This window comes from Syngnathus leptorhynchus, chromosome 5 (assembly GCF_054491065.1).
Source record: "Syngnathus leptorhynchus isolate UIUO chromosome 5, UIUO_Slep, whole genome shotgun sequence".
NCBI lineage: Eukaryota > Metazoa > Chordata > Actinopteri > Syngnathiformes > Syngnathidae > Syngnathus > Syngnathus leptorhynchus.
Window position 1 is genome coordinate 3,961,015 of NC_141199.1, and position 21,795 is coordinate 3,982,809.

The 21,795-nt window shown below is 47.3% G+C and overlaps 1 protein-coding gene across 5 annotated transcripts in view; it reads right to left on the reverse strand.

Moving 5' to 3' along the window:
• The window catches only part of wdr17 (WD repeat domain 17), a 96,296-nt gene that overhangs the window by 65,563 nt on the left and 8,938 nt on the right, over positions 1-21,795 (reverse strand). For all 5 annotated transcript variants that reach the window (XM_085911114.1, XM_085911116.1, XM_085911111.1 and 2 more), the window contains exons 2-7: positions 21,287-21,415; positions 13,084-13,267; positions 12,780-13,010; positions 12,458-12,568; positions 10,900-11,040; positions 9,779-9,901 (exon numbers count right to left, since the gene is read on the reverse strand). In XM_085911114.1, the coding sequence (XP_085767240.1) occupies positions 9,779-9,901; positions 10,900-11,040; positions 12,458-12,568; positions 12,780-13,010; positions 13,084-13,267; positions 21,287-21,415 (919 nt within the window). The remainder of the gene's footprint in view (positions 1-9,778; positions 9,902-10,899; positions 11,041-12,457; positions 12,569-12,779; positions 13,011-13,083; positions 13,268-21,286; positions 21,416-21,795) is intronic.

The following is a 21,795-nucleotide window of genomic DNA, read 5'->3' on the forward strand; positions in this document are numbered from 1 at the left end:
GAGTTCGCCCAAACAGTTCACGTGTTTTGTGGACTTGGAGAAGGTGTTCGACCATGTCCCTTGAGAGGTTCTGTGGAGGGTGCTTCGGGAGTAAGGGCGGTTTGGTCTCTGTATCACCGATGCCAGAGTTTGGTCCGCATTTCCGGCAGTAAGTCGGATTCGTTCCCAGTGAGGGTTGGACTCCGCCAAGGCTGCCCTTTGTCACCAATTTTGTTCATAATTTTTATGGACAGAATTTCGAGGCGTTGAGGGGGTCCGGTTTGGGGACCTCAGCATCGCGTCATTGCTCTTGGCAGATGACGTGTTGCTGTTGGCTTCTTCAGTCCGTGATCTCCAGCTCTCACTGGAGCGGTTCGCAGCCGAGTGTGAAGCGGTCGGGATGAGTGTCAGCACCTCCAAATCCGAGTCCATGGTCCTCGGTCGGAAAAGGGTGGAATACCCTCTCTGGATTGGGGATGAGATCCTGCCCCGAGTGGAGGAGTTCAAGTATCTTGGGGTCTTGTTCACAAGTGAGGGCAGGATGGAGCGTGAGATTGACAGGCGGATCGGTGCAGCGTCGGCAGTAATGCGGACTCTGTACCGTTCCGTCGTGGTGAAGAGAGAGCTGAGCCAAAAGGCAAAGCTCTCGATTTACCAGTCAATCTATGCTCCTACCCTCACATATGGTCACGAGCTATGGTTCGTGGCAGAAAGGACGAGATCCTGGATACAACTGGCCGAAGTAAGTTTTCTCCGCATGGTGTCCGCGCTCTTCCTTAGAGATAAGGTGAGAAGCTCGGTCATACAGGAGAGACTCGGAGTAGAGTCGTTGCTTCTCTACGTTGAGAGGAGCCAGATGAGGTGGCTCGAGCATCTCATCAGGATGGCTCCTGGACGCTTCCCTGGGGAGGTGTTCTGGGCATGTCCCGCCGGTAGGAGACGCCGGGGACGACCCAGGAAGCACTGGAGAGACTATGTCTCTCAGCTGGCCTGGTAATGCCTTGGGATCCCCCGGGATGAGCAGCTGGAGAGAGTGAAGTCTGGGAGTCCCTCCTAAAGCTGCTGCCCCCACGACCAGACCCCGGATAAGCGGAGGAAGATGGATGGATGGCTGCCTCCAGTGTCCAGTGAAGAGGCTGACCGCTACGCTAGTTTTTCAAGTTAAGGGTGCACACTAGGCTAAGTAGCTTTGAATATTTTTTCCCCTTAATGGAGAAAAAAATACAATTTAAAAAATGCATTTTATGTTTATCTTTTGTGATCTTTACCTGCATTTGCTGTTCTTGAAGATTTAAGTCGAGAACCAGAAGGTGCAAATGTAATGGAACAGACAGCACAGCCAAATGCTGAGTGAAACAGACTTTATTGTGGGGAGGAAAGGGAACGATGGGGTGCTGGAGCGGCGATCGGAATGGGGCATTGTTGTCAAGCGGAGGTGGCTGAATGGCGAACCTGACGGAATAGTGCTCTGCTGGGCTTCTCAATGGAACGGGTTGGCTACGGACTGGAATACCCCTAGGAGAAGAGTAACCGGCAGCACAAACAGACAGACGAGACGGATGGATCAAAGGGCGTACCAAAATGGCAAGAGGAGTCAGGCTTACAAGGACTGGTGAGCTAAGTCGCATCACGATACAGGCTGACAAGTGGGTTTGCGCTGGCTGCGCCAATATAGCGCACTCAATGAGCACGCGACAGGTGACGGCGATTCCGTTGCTTGGAGGGGGCGTAAGCACGTGACAGAACCCCCCCTCCTCTAGGGACGGCCCCTGACGTCCCAAGGAACTGACCCCCCCACCCCAACACCGGATGGGCGTCCGACGGGCGTGGGAGTGGAAGAACCTGATTCCGGTGGATGGGGCCGCACCAGATCGTCCCCCCTGGCCCTTTCGGCTCTTCTTGGGCGTCCTTGCCGAGGGCCCGGCTGGTCCGGGTGGAGCGAAGAGTCGAGTATCCAGCGGTTCGGCACCCAGGAGCGGTGCGCATCATCGTAACCGTCCTAGTCCACGAGGTACTGGAGTCCACGTCCGCACTATCGTAACCGGAGCAAGGAACGTACAGTGTAGGCCGGCCCTACCTCGAAGAGCCAATGCGCTCTCAAAGACGGGTCGGGTTGCACACAGGATACGTGGAACGTGGGATGAACCTTCATGGATTCTGGAAGGTGCAGATGGACCTGTAGGAGACCGTGGTGACAAAAAACCTCCCGCAGCAGGATGGACGCCATTTGCTTTGCAGACGGGAGCTTAGGCAGAGGGATAAAATGTGTCATTTTGCTAAACCGGTCCACTACTGTGCGAACCGCCGTGTTCCCTCTGAGGGGGGGAGGCTCGTGACAAAGTCAATTGACAAGTGAGACCAGGGACGCCGGGGAACTGGCCAACCTTTGCCAACCCGGCCGGAGGACGATTAGACGATTTACAGCGGTTACAAATGAAGCTGGCCCAGACGTAATCGCGGGTGTCCTCTTGCCAGGTGGGCCACTTGAAACGTTGGGCCACCACGTATCTCGTGCAGGCAGCCCCGGGATGACAGGCAAGACGTGAGTTGTGCGCCCACTGCAGAACGGACGACCGCAGGTCTTCTAGGATGAACAGGTGGCCCTCCGGGCAGTTGCTGGGACCAGGTTGATCGTGCGAGGCGGCCTCCACCTGGTGCTCAATCTCCCAAGAAAGAGACGCAACCTGAACTGAGCTCCAGAGGATAGTGGGATAAACGTGACAGGGGCGTCCGCTTTCGCATTGCGGGAACCCGGTCTGTAAGAGAGTGAGAATTTAAACCGGTAAAAAAAACCGGCCCACCGTTATTGCCTCGCATTCAGTCTCTTGGACAATCTCAGGTACTCCAAGTTACGGTGGTCGGTCCAGATGATGAATGGAGTGGTGGCACGTTACAGCCAATGGTGCCACTCCTCCAAGGGCAGTCTGACCGCGAGGAGCTCCCGATTGCCAATGTCATAATTCTGTTCCGCGGCTGACAGGCGGCGAGAAAAGAAGGCACACGGGTGGAGTTGATTGTCCTGGCTCCTACGCTGGGAAAGTACTGCCCCGATCCCATGTTCGAGGCGTCCACCTCGACCACAAACTGTCTGTCGGGCTCGGGATCTCGGAGGACAGGACCGGACGTAAACCTCTTCTTAAGTTAGTGAAATGCTTGTTCTGCTTGTTCTGTCCATCTGTATGTGGAGGCGGGGCTGGTAAGGGCGGTGAGGGGGGCTGGTAAGGGCGGTGAGGGGTGCGGCCACCGTGCTCTACCCATGAATAAAGCGGCGATAAAAGTTTGCGAATCCTAGGAACTGTTGTAGCCGCTTGCGTGTCTCTGGAACAGGGACCACCTTCTCGGTGTCCATTTTGATGGATCCCTCACGTACCACGTAGCTGAGGAATTTGACCGAGGGAGTGTGGAACTCGCACTTCTCTGCCTTCACGTACAGCGAATTTTCAAGGAGGCGGCACAGTACCGCCCGGACATGTCTGATATGTTTGGGGAGCGAGCGGGAGAAGATGAGGATGTCGTCCAGGTAAACAAACACAAATTTGTTCAGCATGTCTCTTAGAACCTCATTTATTAAGGACTGGAAAACTGCCCGGGCATTGGTGAGTCCAAACGGTACCACTCGTAGTGTCCACTCGGGGTGTTGAAAGCCATACTCCAGATGCGTATCAGGTGGTAGGTGTTACGAAGATCCAGCTTCGTGAATATGGTGGCGCCTTGAAGGCTCTCGAAGGCGGAGGAAAGAAGAGGCCGGGGGTGGCGTTTTTTTATGGTGATCTCATTGATTCCCTGCTAGTCAATGCACGGGCGGGCGAGGAGGATGGCCGAATGATGCCAGCAGCCAGGGAATCCTGGATGCCCTCCTTCATGGATTTGCGCTCAGGAGCGGACAGGGAGTATATGCGGCTCTTGGGAGGGGAGGTGCCGGGTAACAGGTCGATGGCACAATCGGACCGGTGTGGAGGAAGGGAAGTAGCCTTGGTCTTACTAAAAACGTCCTTAAATTCATGATATAGCGCCGGGACGTTGGAGATATCTGGACTAGAGCTGGGCAAAGATCTTCCCAGCGGGCTGGTGGCTGCCTTCAGGCACAAGCGATGGCAGCATTTGCTCCAGTGCCAAACGACTCCCACCTCCAAGTCCAACACAGGGTTGTGCTGTCTCAGCGAAGGTTGCCCCAGAATGAGCCGCTGCCCTGGGAAGGACAGAAGAAAGAACTGAATGGTTTCATGGTGATTGCCAGAGAGAACCAACCTAACTGGTTCCGTGATGGAGGTCACTTCGCCGATGAGTCGGCCATCAATGGGACGGGCGGGGATGGAGGGGCTCAGAGGCAGGAAATTGATTCCCCACTGACAGGCCAGACCAATGTCCATGATGTTTCCCCCTGCCCCGGAATTCAGCAAGGCTGACACATTTCGGTCGCCCTCTGCAAGCTGGATATGAGCCTGCAGCGTGAATGTGTAGGGACTGGGAGAACTGGTGCCAGTCAAGCTCAGGCGGCTCCAGCGACGGCACGTGAGCTCTGGTCTTTTAACGGGCACCTCGCTGCCCGATGACCTCCCTCTCCACAGTACAGACACGCCTAGTGTGAGGCGTCAACGGTGCTCCTCTGCGGGAATCTGAGCTCATCCCAGCTCCATAGGCTTGGCTGGTGGCATGGTCGGTGGGTCCCGAGGAGATGGGGGAGGGTGACTACACGGATTCCGCAGGGATCTCCGCTCCCGCTTGTACCACCAGGTTCGGCTGACTGCTAAGTCCATCGCATCCTCCAGGGTCCGAGGGCGATTGTAGGACACCAGCTTGTCCTTCATATATTCGGCGAGCCCGTGGAGGGAGGTACTCACAAGCGCTGGGGTGTTCTATCCCCTGCTGCTAGCCAACGTCTGGAACTTACGCGCATACCCCGCCACTGATCGGCTACCTTGACGCACAGTCACCAGATCCTCGGCGGCGTCTTCGGTTTCGGAACCCAGGTCAAATAATCGTAGGAGTTCATCCGCAAAGGCGTCGAATGAATCCCAAGCAAGAGCCATTCTCTTGTATTCGGCCATTCCCCACAGCTGTGCTGCGCTCGTGAGGTGAGTCAGGACGAACCCCACCTTGGCTGGTTCGGTCACGAATGTAACGGGCTGGAGATATTATAACATAATGCGGCGGTTGGTCACGAATGCCCCGACAAGCTTGGGATCTCTGTTGAACCTTTCAATATTGCTGAGACAGGGTTCCAGAACTTCCACGAGCCTCCTGGCCTCAGCAGACGGATGAATTTTTTTTTTGGGGTGGCCAGGGTGATACAATATCTCACTGAGAGGTGGCCATAAGCATATGCAAATGCTCATGACCGCAGTTGAACATCTGGATACCCGTAACCATTTCAACTCCCTGGAAGGAAACTCAGTTTATCATACCATCCACATTCAGGATTTCATTCATTCATTCATTCATTCATTCATTCATTTTCTGAACCGCTTTGTCCCCACGGGGGTCGCGGGCGTGCTGGAGCCTATCCCAGCCGTCATCGGGCAGTAGGCAGGGGACACCCTGAACCGGTTGCCAGCCAATCGCAGGGCACACAGAGACGAACAACCATCCGCACTCGCACTCATACCTAGGGACAATTTAGAGTCTTCAATCGGCCTACCAAGCATGTTTTTGGGATGTGGGAGGAAACCGGAGTGCCCGGAGAAAACCCACGCGGGCTCGGGGAGAACATGCAAACTTCACACAGGGAGGGCCGGAGGTGGAATCGAACTCGCACCCTCCTAACTGTGAGGCGGGCGTGCTACCCACTGCCCACCGAGCCGCCACATTCAGGATTTCATAGAACAAAATTCACACCGGTCCAAAAACTTGCTCAACACATAATACGGGCAAGATCAAGTAAAAATAAAAGACAATGTTCTGCATCTTAATCTACCAAATAATGCCAGTTTGAAAAAAAAAGCATCTTTCAAGATGGCGGCGCGTGCACACGCAGCGGCCTCTCTCCGTCCCAACCGATCGGTGTTTTGTTCATTTAATAAGTGTTTGTCAGACAGTTTTATGTGTTTATCTGATCGTACCACGGTGTGCTACAAGTACAGCAGGCAGGTTCTGCTCGACATTGGCGAAAGCGAGTTTTGCGGCGTTTTGGACTTTGATACGGGGACATTAAAGTCACTGGGACTACTCCGGCCTGAATCAACGCCGGACTCGTCTACTCCTTCCCCGGACAAGCAGCGTCGGAAGCGGTGTGCGAGGAGGCAGAAGAGGGGAAAGCGCGGAGGCGTCCGGGCCAGGCTAGCGGCGAACCCAACTCGCCCGGCCGTGCCTTCCATTCTTCTGGCGAATGTCCGGTCGCTGGACAACAAAATGGATTACATTCGTCTGCTGAGATCCACGAACCGGGCAGTGAGTAACTGCTGTGTGCTCGTGTCCACTGAAACTTAGCTGAATGTCAACATTCCGGACTCTGCTGTGCAACTGGACCTGCTATCGAGCGGACCAGGCAATTGAAAAAGGAGGAAAATCGCGTGGAGGAGGTATATGTGTCTACATCCGCGACGAATGGTGCCGGGACTCTGTAGTGGTATGCAGACACTGCTCGCCACTGGCGGAGTTTGTGATTGTTAAGTGCCGTCCTTTTTACCTACCAAGGGAGTTTACTGCGATTCTGCTTGTCGCGGTCTACATCCCGCCTTCCAACGTTGGAAGTGACAGGATCACAACGCTTAATGAACTGTATCAGGCTGTCAGTGATCAGCAGACGGCGCACCCTGACGGTCTCATCATCTTCGCTGGTGATTTTAATCATGCTGACCTGAAGTCTGTCTTTCCAAAGCTTCACCAGGATGTTACTTTTCCAAAGCGTGGTGGCAGCTTCCTGGACTTGGCCTACACTGCACATAAAGGAGCTTTCAAGGCCACCCCCCTCCCAAACATTGGACTTTCTGACCACGTCACCGTTCTGCTTACCCCCGCCTACAGACAAAGTGAGAACTTCCAGGCCGGTTCGCAAACGAGTTAGAGTGTGGCCTGAGGGGGCCTCTGATGCTCTTCGGGACTGCTTTGGCACTACAGACTGGGAAATGTTTAAGCAGGCAGCCACTTGCGACAATCGGACAGACATTGAGGAGTATGCTGACTCTGTGACCTCTTACATCGCTAAGTGCATTGATGATGTGACCCTCACAAAGTACGTCGTCACTCGGGCTAACTGGAAGCCATAGCTGACAGGGGCTGTCCTCGGGCTGCTGAGAGCCAGAGACAAAGCCTACAGGGCTGGGGATGAAGCGGGCGTGAGATCAGCTAGGGCGAAACTGTCCCGGGGCATTAAAGATGCAAAAAAGGCGTTTTCTTCCAAGATTACTACCCACCTCAAGGACAGAGGGGATGCTCGGGGCCTGTGGCGAGGCATTCAGACCATCACGGACTACAAGCACGCGCCACAGAGATGTGAGGGCGACGTCCCTCTGCTCAACGAACTGAACCGCTTCTTTGCTCGCTTCGACGCACGGAACGACACTTGCCCGCTGAAGACCCCTCCACATCCGGACGAGCAGCCCCTGTGCCTCTCTGCCGTTAGCGTGAGGAGGACGCTTGCTGCTATCAACACCCATAAGGCGGCGGGCCCGGACAACATCCCGGGACGGGCACTGAAGGACTGCGCTGAGGAGCTGATGGATGTCTTCACGGACATCTTTAACATTTCCCTGCAGCAGGCCATCGTCCCGTCATGCTTCAAGGCTGACACCATCATACCTGTGCCAAAAAAATCCTGCTCCTTCCTGCTTCAATGACTACTGCCCTGTGGCACTGACCCCCATCGTCATGAAGTGTTTTGAGAGGCTTGTCTTGGCGCACGTCAGATCGGTTCTTCCCCCCACCTGTGGACCCCTTCCAGTTTGCCTTCCGACCCAATCGGTCCTCTGAGGATGCCATCTGCTCTGCCCTCACCCACCTGGAGAACAGGGACTCGTATGTGAGATTGCTGTTTGTGGACTTCAGTTCTGCATTCAACACCATTGTTCCACAGCGTCTCATTTGCAAACTCGACAAGCTGGGCCTCAGTACCTCCCTTTGCAACTGGCTACTGGACTTCCTCTGTCAGAGGCCTCAAGTAGTGCGTGTGGGCGACAATGTCTCCGGCAGCATCACGCTGAGCACGGGGGCCCCTCAAGGCTGCGTGCTCAGTCCGCTGCTCTTCACCCTGCTGACGCATGACTGCTCTGCGACCTACAGCAGCAACCGCGTGCTGAAATATGCCGACGACACGACTGTGGTGGGTCTGATCACCGGTGGCGACGAGACTCACTACAGATCGGAGGTCGACCTTTTGGCCGCATGGTGCAGGGACAACAACCTTCTGCTGAACGTCAACAAAACCCAGGAGATTATCATTGACTTCCAGAAGGGTCACACCCACCACCTGCCGCTGACCGTTGACGGTGCTGTGGTGGAGAGAGTGAGCAGCACCAGATTCCTGGGGGTGCAAATCAGTGAGGACCTCTCCTGGACCACCAACGCTGCGTCGCTGGCGAAGAAAGCTCAGCGCCGCCTGTACTTTCTGCGGAAACTCAGGCGAGCAAGGGCTCCTCCCGCCGTCATGACCACATTCTACCGTGGCACCATTGAGAGCGTCCTCTCCAGTTGTATCGCTGTGTGGGGTGGTGGCTGATCTGAGTATAACGTGAAGGCCCTGCAGCGCATAGTGACCACTGCGAGTAAAATCACCTCCCTGAGGGAAGTTTACGCCTCCCGTCTCACCCGCAAAGCGGCCTCACTCTTTGTTTGTACTTCTGCCCTCTAGGAAGAGGTACAGATGCCTGCGCTCCCGCACCGCCAGACTCAGAGACAGCTTCGTGCTCCAAGCTGTCCGGATCCTGAATTCCCCCCCCCCCCCCCCCTCTGCTGCATGACATCCTGTTCTTTTGCGCTATGATCTGGCTGTCTGCTATTAGCGCGCTTGCTCTTTTTTGTCTATTTATTTATTTATTGTTTATTTATTTGGGATATTTGCTTATTACTTATTCGTTGCTCTTGTCTGTTCGTTTTTACTCTTTGTGCTATTTGATGTGAGTGTTGTGTACTGTGTCTAGTCACCGTGGGACGGTGGGAAACGTAATTTTGATCTCTTTGTGGGCCTTGACGTGAAGAAATTGACAATAAAGCGGACTTTGACTTTTTGATAATTCATTGCTTTGCTTTAGTGCACTATTGCATAGTCTATTTCAATTTCATGCACTGATTTGCTAGCTACAGCCAATCACATTGATCGATTTTATAGACTGTAATTGAGGGCCCATTCATTCAAATCATATCTAAAAATCACAATGACATACAAGTCTCTTAATTCTTCCCAATTCTAAATGTTACTTAGGTTAGTTCCTGCTTGTATTATGAATGATATGTTTGGCATTTAAGTATATGTGTGCATTTTCACAAAATTGTGACTGTGATGGTACAATAAACACTATAACTTCTCAGCCATCTTGTTCGCTTGCTATGGTGTGAAAGTAATGCTTTTGATTCACATTGATGGTGTGAATCAAACTTTATCTAGAAAATTCCTGTTTCTCTCAGGTTATTTACATAATTTGTTCTTTTAGTATATCGTTAGAGAATGAATTCTATTTGGGTAGCAATTGAACTAGGAATTATTTTTCATCTATGTGAAAAATGGCAGTGACGCCACAATATCAAAATTCTCCCGAAGATGTGTGGTTGGCCAGAGAGTGACCAATGATTGCCATGGGCACCAAAGAGCGCTGCCTCTGCATATGTTAAGCATATTTGTTTCTTAAGGTCATTTTTTGAATTGTACCTCTCTTTGCAAGGGGAGAGTTGAGAACATGTAAAGCATGAAAGCCCGTCTTCTTCAGTTTGAAACTGTCCAATGGAGTAGAGTGAGACACATTCCATATCCTCAATACTCCAACCTGGGAGTCTGAAAGAGACAGGGTTATACTAGCTAAAAATATATTTTCTCTAAAACATTAATGCTGTACGTTATGAGATTCATTCAACTAATGTAAAGAACATGGTCTCTTTAAGGTTATGAGCTCGATTGAATTACAAGTGTGAAGAGACAATACCTCACAGTCCAGACATGATGGTCTATTTTGCACTAACAAGCTCAGTTCCAGGAAAATGAAAACAGTTTTCCTACCTGCATGTCTAGGTGGTAAGAATCTGAAATTGTTCGGCTAATATCGTCTGTTTTGCCATTGAAAGCTAATTCTGGCTCAACAAGCCATAGGAACTAGAGTGCGCAAACTGTTGTGTCTATTTGCCTGTTTCGCTGAAAACTATGATCAATCGTTACCGAAATTCATCAGCACATTCCTCTAATTGAAATCTCAACCTGAAAAAAAATTTCAAAAATGATCAGCACAATATTTTCAATTTTGTAGAGGTGACAGTAAGTTTTGCTCATAGGCGCTCATATTTTAGTAAGTAAATCCATGCTTTCATATTTTCACAGGTTGAAAAGTGAAAAAGAGCAGGAATGTCCATATGAATTTTGCTGACAATTAATCCTCATTTCAGACACTGTGACAACAGAACATGACAAAGCCAGAAAACAATACACATTACAATGCTTGCCTCCCTCTTGTGACGTAAACAGGGTAAAATGGGCAAAAAACAGGAAGCTGAACCCCAAAAGTGGACGAGTCAGTTTGTTGTATATCTCACCCCAAAAAAGCCCTGAAGATTATTTTACAGGAGTAAATTTTGTTGATGACATCGTAGACCTGTTATATAAGTGGCAATGTTTTGTTCGCTAGACTGCCGCTTTACTGACAAAAACTGATTGTTCCTTTTTGCAGTTACAGTATATATGTTAAAACCTGAAATGTAAGTTATTAGGCAAGATTACCATATGTGGCAGTAAACAAACGTCAAGGCACAGGGGAACACACCACACCCAATGTTTTTGTTTACCTCCAGTGATGAACATGCCTGGGGCAGAGGGGATCCATGCAAGACACTGAACTGATGCAGCAGCCGAGGGGAAGGAAAAAGACGTAATACAAGCCAAGGCCTCACTGTCCACCAGCCTGATGCCATTAGTGAGGTTGGACACTGTCAAAAAGAGTCCCTGTTACATTTTGTTTTATGAATACACTGAGTATTAAATGACTTGTACCCCTGATTGGAAAGTCACAACAACAGCAGCAGCAAAATTCCTTGCAATAAAACTATGGAATTGATGCCCCCCAATGCCTAACTTCAGTGTAATCTCATATTGCATTGTGGCCAGTGGTACAATCTGGGTCTGTCACTTATTGCAGACCTTGATAAAATAAGAGATAAATGGTCCTCGCAGCAAAGGCTGGACGGTTTAGCTTGCATGCTTCTTGGAAAAGTTGCTGATAGGCATACAACAGCTAGAATTTGGCCCCATTCATGATAACTGATTGAATTCTTTAGCACTTTTGACGGGGAGTGAGTTGTTACAAACAATAGACATATAGCTACAATGCAAGCCATGTGTATCAATTGATAATTGAGGGAGGTTTTCACATCAACTGCCATTTCCCCCCTCGAGTTGGTCTGTAACTATCAGAGAACTGCACTAAGAGTTGCAGACAAAATGCAAAATGGTCGTTTTGGTGACGTTACACCATCTCATCCAAGTCCGCAAATTATAAATCAATTAACTATATGTCATGCCAAATCAAACAAATGAACAAATTTTGTCTCATTTGTGCACAGCAATAGCTTCAACATATCCAACTTCGTGTTGCATGTAACAAAGAATGTAAATGTGGACTAAACTTCTTAAACACCCTTGTCTACATCGATAAATAAACATAAAATACAAAGCCTATGTAAAAAAAAAAAAAAAAAAAACTAGCGATCTCTAATAAGTATAGAGAGTAAGATCAAAACTTCTTATGACAAAACACTCAGATTTAAAACATCAATCACACTTTTAGAAATCAGCAGCATGCATTAGAAAGGGGTGATATCTTCTTGATTAATTGACAACTAATGCTATGCAATAATCATTTCATTTATCTTCATTTACATGCAATCGGACGACGCAACATATGGCTAAAGAGATGTATTTATCCTCAATATACGTATATGACAAAACGGCAGGGTGCTTCCATTTTCAAATCATTGGGCTGCATGTCTCAATAACTATTTAAATCACAGCTTTTGTAATGAGTGAATTGTCAAAGTGCAATTCCATTGCAAATGCATCATTCACCCCTACTTCTAACACTATCTGAATAAATTTTAACTAACCAAATTCTCCCAACCGGGTTAATACACGAAAAGTAGGGAAATATGACTGCCCGTGGAACCAATGCCAGTCTTCTACATCTACACTTCTTGGTATATTTCTCCAAGCTGTGTCTTTCTGTCAGTCAGCTTTTATTATTACAACCACCAGGCTGAAATCAACACTCATTTCCCACTTCTTAAAAGCTGTGGTCTGCAAATATAATGGACAAAAATGTGATGAGTCATAATTCTTAATTTGCCCAACCTAATAAGTAGGATGTTGACAAAGGGTCCCACTCCAGGGCACTGACTGGGTCCTCTTCATCTGTTCCCTCTAAAGACTCGGGACGCAAGACGTGCTTTTGACTTTTACATCCTACAAACAGGAAAAAGTGGAAGTGAAGACGTGTGTGTGTGTGTGTGTGTGTGTGTGTGTGTGTGTGTGTGTGTGTGTGTGTGTGTGTGTGTGTGTGTGTGTGTGTGTGTGTGTGTGTGTGTGTGTGTGTGTGTGTGTGTGTGTGCACATGAAGGAACAGTGCAAAAAATTGTTGAAAGTGGATGGGGGCACATGGGGGACACATTCATACCTGGCTGAAAAATAGACAAACTCCCATCTGTGTGTCCAAATACTAGTTTTCCCTTTTGGGTTGGGTGCCATCTGAAGAGACAGATATCAGACAGAAAAGAGTGGGCCTCTTTATGTACTGTCACTTCAGAGTCAGAATTTACAGAGACCCAAATATACAGAGGGCCACGTTGAGAGACAAACGCCACACCATCAACTGAATTGCAGCACCAGCTCATTACAGCAGGGACACCTGAAAGAAAGAACAAGCTGTGATGGTGAAAAACCCTCTGACAATAAAACATAGCTTGGATCAGCCATCATACCTTTAGTGTTGTCTAGTCGTGCTACAGCCTTTTGCTCAGCTACATTCCACACAATGAGCAGGTTATCAGCTGAAGCTGATGCAAATAGATCAGGGTTATCTGGACACCAACTGATGGCTGTTATAGTCTTCTTGTGTTCTGCCATGATGGACCTCAACTTGAATTCATTGTATTGCTGATCCAACTACAAGAGACAGACATAAATAATATAAAGTTAGAGTTCAGTATGATATTGGTTTTCAGTGAAGTTTGGATGTCTGATTTTCATAATGAGGTAATTATATTGATACTAAAATCAACATTGCATTGTATGTTAGATAAAGAATGTAATCCCGTATCATGCAAGGGTCTTTAGTCACAATTCCATTTGTTGTTCGACTAATGCTACTAAACAATTATCAGATATATAGGTACGATGGATGGATTGATGGATGGCGCACAGTATTGGCCCGAATATAAGACGACCCCCTCTTTTTCAAGACTCAAGTTTGAAAAAAGACTTTTTGACTCAAGTTTGAAAAAAGACTTTTTCAACACCAAATATAATTTTTATACAGAAAATAATTACAGTACATCTGAAACAAATTATTATAACAATATATTCAAGAGAAAAAGCATGTTATTTTGCTTCATTCAAATCATGCAAAAACTGTCTCACATCTTAATATCTGGCCATTTAAATATGAAAACTAAAGTGCAATCACATTTGTAAATTAATGGCTTCTGATTTTTGAAATGTAAATAAACCAATCTACTGTGATAAAACAACAAAATTGCAATAACTGCATTAACCATCAAAGTGAAGTCTAACTGTAACTGTAGTCTTGAAACAAATCTAAATGAGGAAAATCATTGCAATAAAAAATGGCAAACTGCTACCGCTATTGTTGGGGAGCCTGTGGACTGTGCAGGGGGTTGGCTCGGATGGTTATGCTCTTTTCGCCCCGAGTGTCGATCAGAACACAGGAGGGAAGACGTAGTTCAGTTTTGATTGCTTTACTGAATTATTGGCCAAACGGTAACAGGCACTGCGGCTCATAGAGGCATACAGGCAAACTGGCAAAAGGGTATTGTATGAAGCGTATGAAGAGTGTGTGTGTGTGGTTTGTGGGGTGTGTGTGTGTGTGTGGTAGTGAAGGAATGGGGTCGAAATACAAAAAGTCCTGCCTAGCTACAAAAATAGATATGCTCAAACCTCATTGAATAAAGTACATAAGCAGACAAGTATATTCACACATTAAATCAATAAAAGAAACATTTAAACACCAAATCAATAAAGAAGACATACAGTGCCTTGCGAAAGTATTCGGCCCCCTTGAACCTTTCAACATTTTGCGACATTTCAGGCATCAAACATAAAGATGTAAAATTTTAATTTTTTGTCAAGAATCAACAAGTGGGACACAATCGTGAAGTGGAACGAAATTTATTGGATAATTTAAACTTTTTTAACAAATAAAAAACTGAAAAGTGGGGCGTGCAATATTATTCGGCCCCTTTACTTTCAGAGCAGCAAACTCACTCCGGCTCTTTGATCGTCTCAGGGTTCTGTTTAAAGCGCAGAGAGAACCATGAAGACAAAAGAACACACCAGCCAGGTCCAAGATACTGTTGTGGAGACGTTTAAAGCCGAATTTGGATACAAAAAGATTTCCCAAGCTTTAAAAGGAGCACTGTGCAAGCAATTATATTGAAATGGAAGGAGTATCAGACCCGGCCGTCCCTCCAAACTTTCATCTCAAAGAAGGAGAAGACTGATCAGAGATGCAGCCAAGAGGCCCATGTTTACTCTGGATGAACTGCAGATAACTACAGCTGAGGTGGGAGAGTCTGTCCATAGGACAACAATCAGTCGTGCACTGCACAAATCTGGCCTTTATGGAAGAGTGGCAAGAAGAAAGCCATTTCTCAAAGATATCCATAAAAAGTGTCGTTTAAAGTTTGCCACAAGCCACCTGGGAGACACACAAATATGTGGAAGAAGGTGCTCTGGTCAGATGAATCCAAAATCGAACTTTTTGGCCACAATGCAAAACGATATGTTTGGCGTAAAAGCAACACAGCTCATCACCCTGAACACACCATCCCCACTGTCAAACATGGTGGTGGCAGCATCATGGTTTGGGCCTGCTTTTCTTCAGCAGGGACAGGGAAGATGGCTAAAATTGATGGGAAGATGGATGGAGCCAAATACAGGACCATTCTGGAAAAAAACCTGTTGGAGTCTACAAAAGACCTGAGACTGGGACAGAGATTTATCTTCCAACAGGACAATGATCCAAAACATAAAGCCAAATCTACAATGGAATGGTTCACAAATAGACATATCCAGGTGTTAGAATGGCCAAGTCAAAGTCCAGACCTGAATCCAATCGAGAATCTGTGGAAAGAGCTGAAGACTGCTGTTCACAAACGCTCTACATCCAATCTAACTGAGCTCGAGCTGTTTTGCAAGGAAGAATGCGCAAGAATTCCAGTCTCTCGATGTGCAAAACTGATCGAGACATACCCCAAGCGACTTGCAGCTGTAATTGCAGCAAAAGGTGGCGCTACAAAGTATTAGCGCAAGGCGGCCAAATAATATTGCTTAATGACCCTTAAGGAACTGTTTAATGTATGCCTGATGATTTTCTAAATCACGGACACTGCCAAAGTCGTCGAAAAATTTTCAATACTTGATTATATCTTATGTTTTGACTAATACTAGACGCCAGTTTTTCGATTACTACTGAACGTTCTGGACAAAGGGAAATATTTTGCCTAACAAAGAAAAGATATGGTTGGAAACATGATTAAACTAAGAATATGATGACGTAAGCAAGTACATGGAGTATCAAAAGAACAAGCAAACAAAAACATGGTAAGTGGTTAGTACAAACTTTGCATAGTCAGGGAACATTAATAAATTGATGATGTCACAGCCAAAAGCTCACATAATCCCCGTACAAAATGACACAATTGAAAGAATGATGAATGGGTGGTGTGCGACAGTAGATAAAGTGGATGTATGTGCAAGAATGATTTACAGGAAGGACACTTGGAGATAAAACCGGTAGAGGTGCCAGAGGAAGAGCGGCAGGAGGAAAACAACCAAGAACCCGGCCAAAGGTGATCGCCAAGGCCAAAAGATGGCATGGAAAACAACAGCCCCCATATACACCGAATCACCCATAATCAGCACCCAACCCCACAGAACCAGCTCTCACCAAACCAGCACCCACTCCCATGGAATCAAACTATCCTGCGAACTTTAAAGTCAAAGTCCGCTTTATTGCCAATTTCTTCACGTTAAGACACACAAAGAGATCAAAATTACGTTTCCCACCGTCCCACGGTGACTAGACACAGTACACAACACTTACAATCAAATAGCACAAAGAGTAAAAACGAACAGACAAGAGCAACGAATAAGTAATAAGCAAATAACCCAAATAAATAAACAATAAATAAATAAATAAATAAATAAATAAATAAATAAATAGACAAATAAGAGCAGCAAAATGGAGCAAGCGTGCTAATAGCAGACAGCCAGATCATAGCGCAAAAGAACAGGATGTTATATAGCCGAGGGGGGAGGGGGGAGGTAATTCAGGATCCTGACAGCTTGGAGTATGAAGCTGTTTTTGAGTCTGGTGGTGCGGGAGCGCAGGCATCTGTACCTCCTCCCAGAGGGCAGAAGTTCAAACAAAGAGTGAGCGGGGTGACTCACATCACACGCAATCGCGGCCGCCTTGCGGGTGAGACGGGAGGCGTAAACGTCCTTCAGGGAGGCGAGTGGAGCCCCGATGATTTTACTTGCAGTGTTCACTATGCGCTGCAGGGCCTTCATGTTGTACTCAGAGCAGCCACCACCCCACACAGCGATACAACTGGAGAGGACGCTCTCAACAGTGCCACGGTAGAATGTGGCGGGAGGAGCACTTGCTCGCCTGAGTTTCCGCAGAAAGTACAGGCGGCGCTGAGCTTTCTTCGCCAGCGACACACCGTTGGTGGTCCAGGAGAGGTCCTCACTGATGTGCACTCCCAGGAATCTGGTGCTGCTCACTCTCTCCACCACAGCACCGTCGACGGTCAGCGGCAGGTGGTGGGTGTGACCCTTCCGGAAGTCAATGATAATCTCCTTGGTCTTGTTGGCGTTCAGCAGAAGGTTGTTGTCCCTGCACCATACGGCCAAAAGGTCGACCTCCGATCTGTCTTGAGTCTAGAGAGTCTAGAGATGCACCGATCCGACTTTTTCAGTTTTGATATCGATACCGATGTCGTGGCTTTGCGTATCGGTCGATACCCGATACCGATCCGATATTATGGTTGACTTAACAAGCTACATACCTCTACATGTGGAACAGAAAAGACTAAAGGCAATGGCATCAGGCACGACTACACAGTTCTTTCCTAAAACAAAATGTAACAAGATAAAGCAGATTAATGCAATGAACTATTTATTGTAACAAAAGTTGTGCAACAGCAGCAATAAAGTGTATCAGCATTTAAATTCAAGTAAATTAGGATACAAACTTCTTAAAATAAATACAAATGTTGCAGCTGAAACTGCACTGGGCAAATATAGAAAGGGTGATCAAGCACACAGTAACCAAATATTAAAAGAAATAGTAAACATGTAAACATTAGGTGCGTTAACTGCTGTGTAGGTCCACCTCCCGCTCTCTTTGATCTGCTCAACTGCTGGAACTCCTGGTGCTTCGTTGCGTGGTGTTTCTGGAGATGCTTAATTAAATTGGTAGTACTATAACTGGCAGTACTACTACCACCACCCCTGGCAACATTAGCTTTGCAGACATTACAAACTGCCGTCGAGGTAGTTGGCGTGTTCAGTTTTAAGTACCTCCACACAGCTGACTCTTTCGTTCGCTCCATGTTTGCGTTTTTTTAGAAAACTCTCGTGGCATGCGGCACGCGTGCTGCTGACGTATGACGTAGCCCGCGTCCCAATAGATTAAGAAAAGGATCGGCCCACAGATCGGCTGCATTTTCCGATACCCGATCCATCTATTTTGTTGATATCGGGGCCGATATCCGATCCAGATATCGGATCAGTGCATCTCTACCCACCACAGTCGTGTCGTCGGCATATTTCAGCACGCGGTTGCTGCTGTAGGTCGCAGAGCAGTCATGCGTCAGCAGGGTGAAGAGCAGCGGACTGAGCATGCAGCCTTGAGGGGCCCCTGTGCTCAGCGTGATGCTGCCGGAGACATTGTCGCCCACACGGACTACTTGAGGCCTCTGACAGAGGAAGTCCAGTAGCCAGTTGCAAAGGGAGGTACTGAGGCCCAGCTCGTCGAGTTTGCAAATGAGACGCTGTGGAACAATGGTGTTGAATGCAGAACTGAAGTCCACAAACAGCAATCTCACATACAAGTCCCTGTTCTCCAGGTGGGTGAGGGCAGAGTGGAGGGCAGAGCAGATGGCATCCTCAGAGGACCGATTGGGTCGGAAGGCAAACTGAAAGGGGTCTACGGTGGGGGTAAGAACAGATCTGACGTGCGCCAAGACAAGCCGCTCAAAGCACTTCATGACGATGGGGGTCAGTGCCACAGGGCGGTAATCATTGAAGCAGGAAGGCGCAGGAGTTTTCGGCACAGGTATGATGGTGGCAGCCTTGAAGCATGACGGGACGATGGCCTGCTGCAGGGAAATGTTAAAGATGGCCGTGAAGACATCCATCAGCTCCTCAGCGCAGTACTTCAGCGCCCGTCCCGGGATGTTGTCCGGGCCCGCCGCCTTACGGGTGTTGATAACAGCAAGCGTCCTCCTCACGCTAACGGCAGAGAGGCACAGGGGCTGCTCGTCCGGAGGGGGAGGGGTCTTCAGCGGGCAAGTGTCGTTCTGAGCGTCGAAGCGAGCAAAGAAGCGGCTCAGTTCGTTGAGCAGAGGGACGTCGCCCTCACAGCTCTGCGGCGCGGGCTTGTAGTCCGTGATGGTCTGTATGCCTCGCCACAGGCCCCGAGCATCCCTGCTGTCTTTGAAGTGGGCAGTAATCTTGGAAGAGAACGCCTTTTTCGCATTCTCTTCCAAGATTACTTATAAGATGACCAAAGAACCTTGAACGTTGCCTTTTCTGAATGGAGACTTTCTGCTCTTGAGCATGGTCGCACAAAAGGCCCAGCGCTGTATTGTACTTTCCTGAAAACAAAGCTTTCTTAACAAGAATTGTGATTGAACTCAACCAACCTAGTCTAGTCGTACTAAATTTTGTTTCCGTGTCTTAGCCTTTTCCTAAAACTGAAGAAATAAAACGAGCATGCGGTGAGTAAATTGGATAACAGGTGATTGGCTATGGCTTTTTTCATGAGGCGTGGATAGCGCGCTTCCCAAATTGTGGACCAAATCCAACAGTTCTGCAGCAGACAGAAATGCAGCACGTCAAAGCTCAACTTCTGACGTCACAACACTCGTAGACGGCACACATTACATAACTGCGCGTAACGGTTCCGCTATACTAAATAACCATAAATGAAATACTCTGCAACACACCACACATAAGTCATCGAGACATCAAAATACATTTGCTGGCGACCGTTAGTCGCCGTGCTGCTGTGTAACAGCTACTCGTACAATGCGAGGCAAACTTAAAGGAGTGCGCCGGAACTGTCAATCAAACGGCGCGCAGACGAAGCAAACCACGATCGGACAAACGGCACAACAGTGGACAGTAGTAACAATGAAATGTATATACTCACTTTGTGTCAAAGACGCTCTTTTACCGCTGCGCACAAGCTTCAACAATCGCGATAAACTAAGGTACCTCACGCGAGACTTGAGACAGGGTGACGGAACTTCGCTTTAAAGGTATCTGGCGCCATCTAGTGTTGTGAATGGTTACATTGTCTAGACCCCGAATGTACGACGACTCCCACTTTTTCAGTCTTATTTCAATGCAAAAAATATCGTCTTATATTCGGGCCAACACGGTAATTTCAACAAATGTTTTGTTTTGTGTGCGTACATGTTTGCTCTTAAAATCATAAAATCATCTGGATGTATGTCGTTTCCATATTTTTACAGACCAAAAGGCGCACTGGATTATAAGGCGCACCCTCATTGAATTTTTTATTTTAGAAATTATTTCATATATAGGGCGCACCTGAGTAAAAGGCGCAAAAAATAGAAGCTATACTGCAAAAAACTGAGGTTGACTGGGGTTGCGATATGCATCCACTAGCCAATAACCAATAAGTCCTCTGTAAACAATTGCGTTTCTCAAAGTATTTGCTTTAAAATGATCAGAACTGACTAAAGTTCGATCTAACACATTCTGCTTACCTATGTTTCCCTTCCATATCGATCCGTAAATTTACTCAAAACATTAACATAGCAGCCTATTTTGACATGAAATAGCCTCGTGCGTATAGCAGCTATCACTATAGCATTAGCCACCCGCAAACTCCCATTAGCCTCAGCTCGCAGACTCCCATGAGCCTCAGCAAAGTCTAAACAATCGCGTTTCTCAAACGAGCTCATATAAAATGATCAGAACTGACTAAAGTTCGATCTAACACATTGGTACTGCTTACCTGTGTTTCCCTTCCATATCAATCCATAAATTTACTCAAAACATAAACAGAGCAGCCTATTTTGACATGAAATAGCCTCGTGCGTATAGCAGTTATCATTATAGCATTAGCCACCAGCAAACTCCCATGAGCCTCGGCAAAGTGTAAACAATCGCGTTTCTCAAACGAGCTCCTATAAAATGATCGGAACTGACTAAAGTTCGATCTAACACATTGGTAATGTTTACCTATGTTTCCCTTCCATATCGATCCGTAAATTTACTCTAAACATTAACGGAGCAGCCTATTTTGAAATGAAATAGCCTCACGGTTACAACAGCTATTCAGTGACGCTCCCTGACCACGGTTGCCGTAATGCTGGGTAGCGATGTGACCTTGTAATTTACTAGTCGTACTAAAGTATGGATCAACAAATTCAACAATTGATCCATATATAAGGCGCACCGGACTATAAAGTGCACTGTCGGCTTTTGAGAAAATTTTAGGTTCTTAGGTGCGCCTTATAGTCCGGAAAATACGGTAGTTTTTTTGGATGGATGGATGGATGGATGGATGGATGGATGGATGGATGGATGGATGGATGGATGGATGGATGGATGGATGGATGGATGGATGGATGGATTTGGTGTCACAGTGAGACAGGTTAAAATATTAGTGTACACATAGTTTACCTGGTAGATATATATGGCAAGAGTAGCACAATAGGCGAAGCGGTCTCCACTTGCTGCACATACATCGTTATTCCAAGGCTGACAGCCTGCTGCAAGCAATCCCACCTGTTTCACCTTAGCCATCTTTGCCTAGACAAATATACATGAAAAAACAACATGAAAGGAAATCAAGTTCACGCACATGCGGCTTTTTTCCAACAAAACAGATGGACCCAAACCACACGATCCTACTTGTTGGGTCATCACAACAGCAGTGCTTCTACTATGTAATTTTACTTTTGATACATGTTGATTTTCACAGTGCAGTGTCATGCACCTCTTTTTGTTGAAGGTATTCTTTTACAAAACGATCGTATTGTAACTTATATCTGTATTATACCAAACTCACATTCAGAACTATGGGCATTGGGAAATTTCAGATCTTCACTTAATTATGAGGAGAACTCAGAAAACTTGAGGCAAAATTTAAAAGCATTACTGTGAGGTTGTAAAAGAGAGAAAAGAAATCA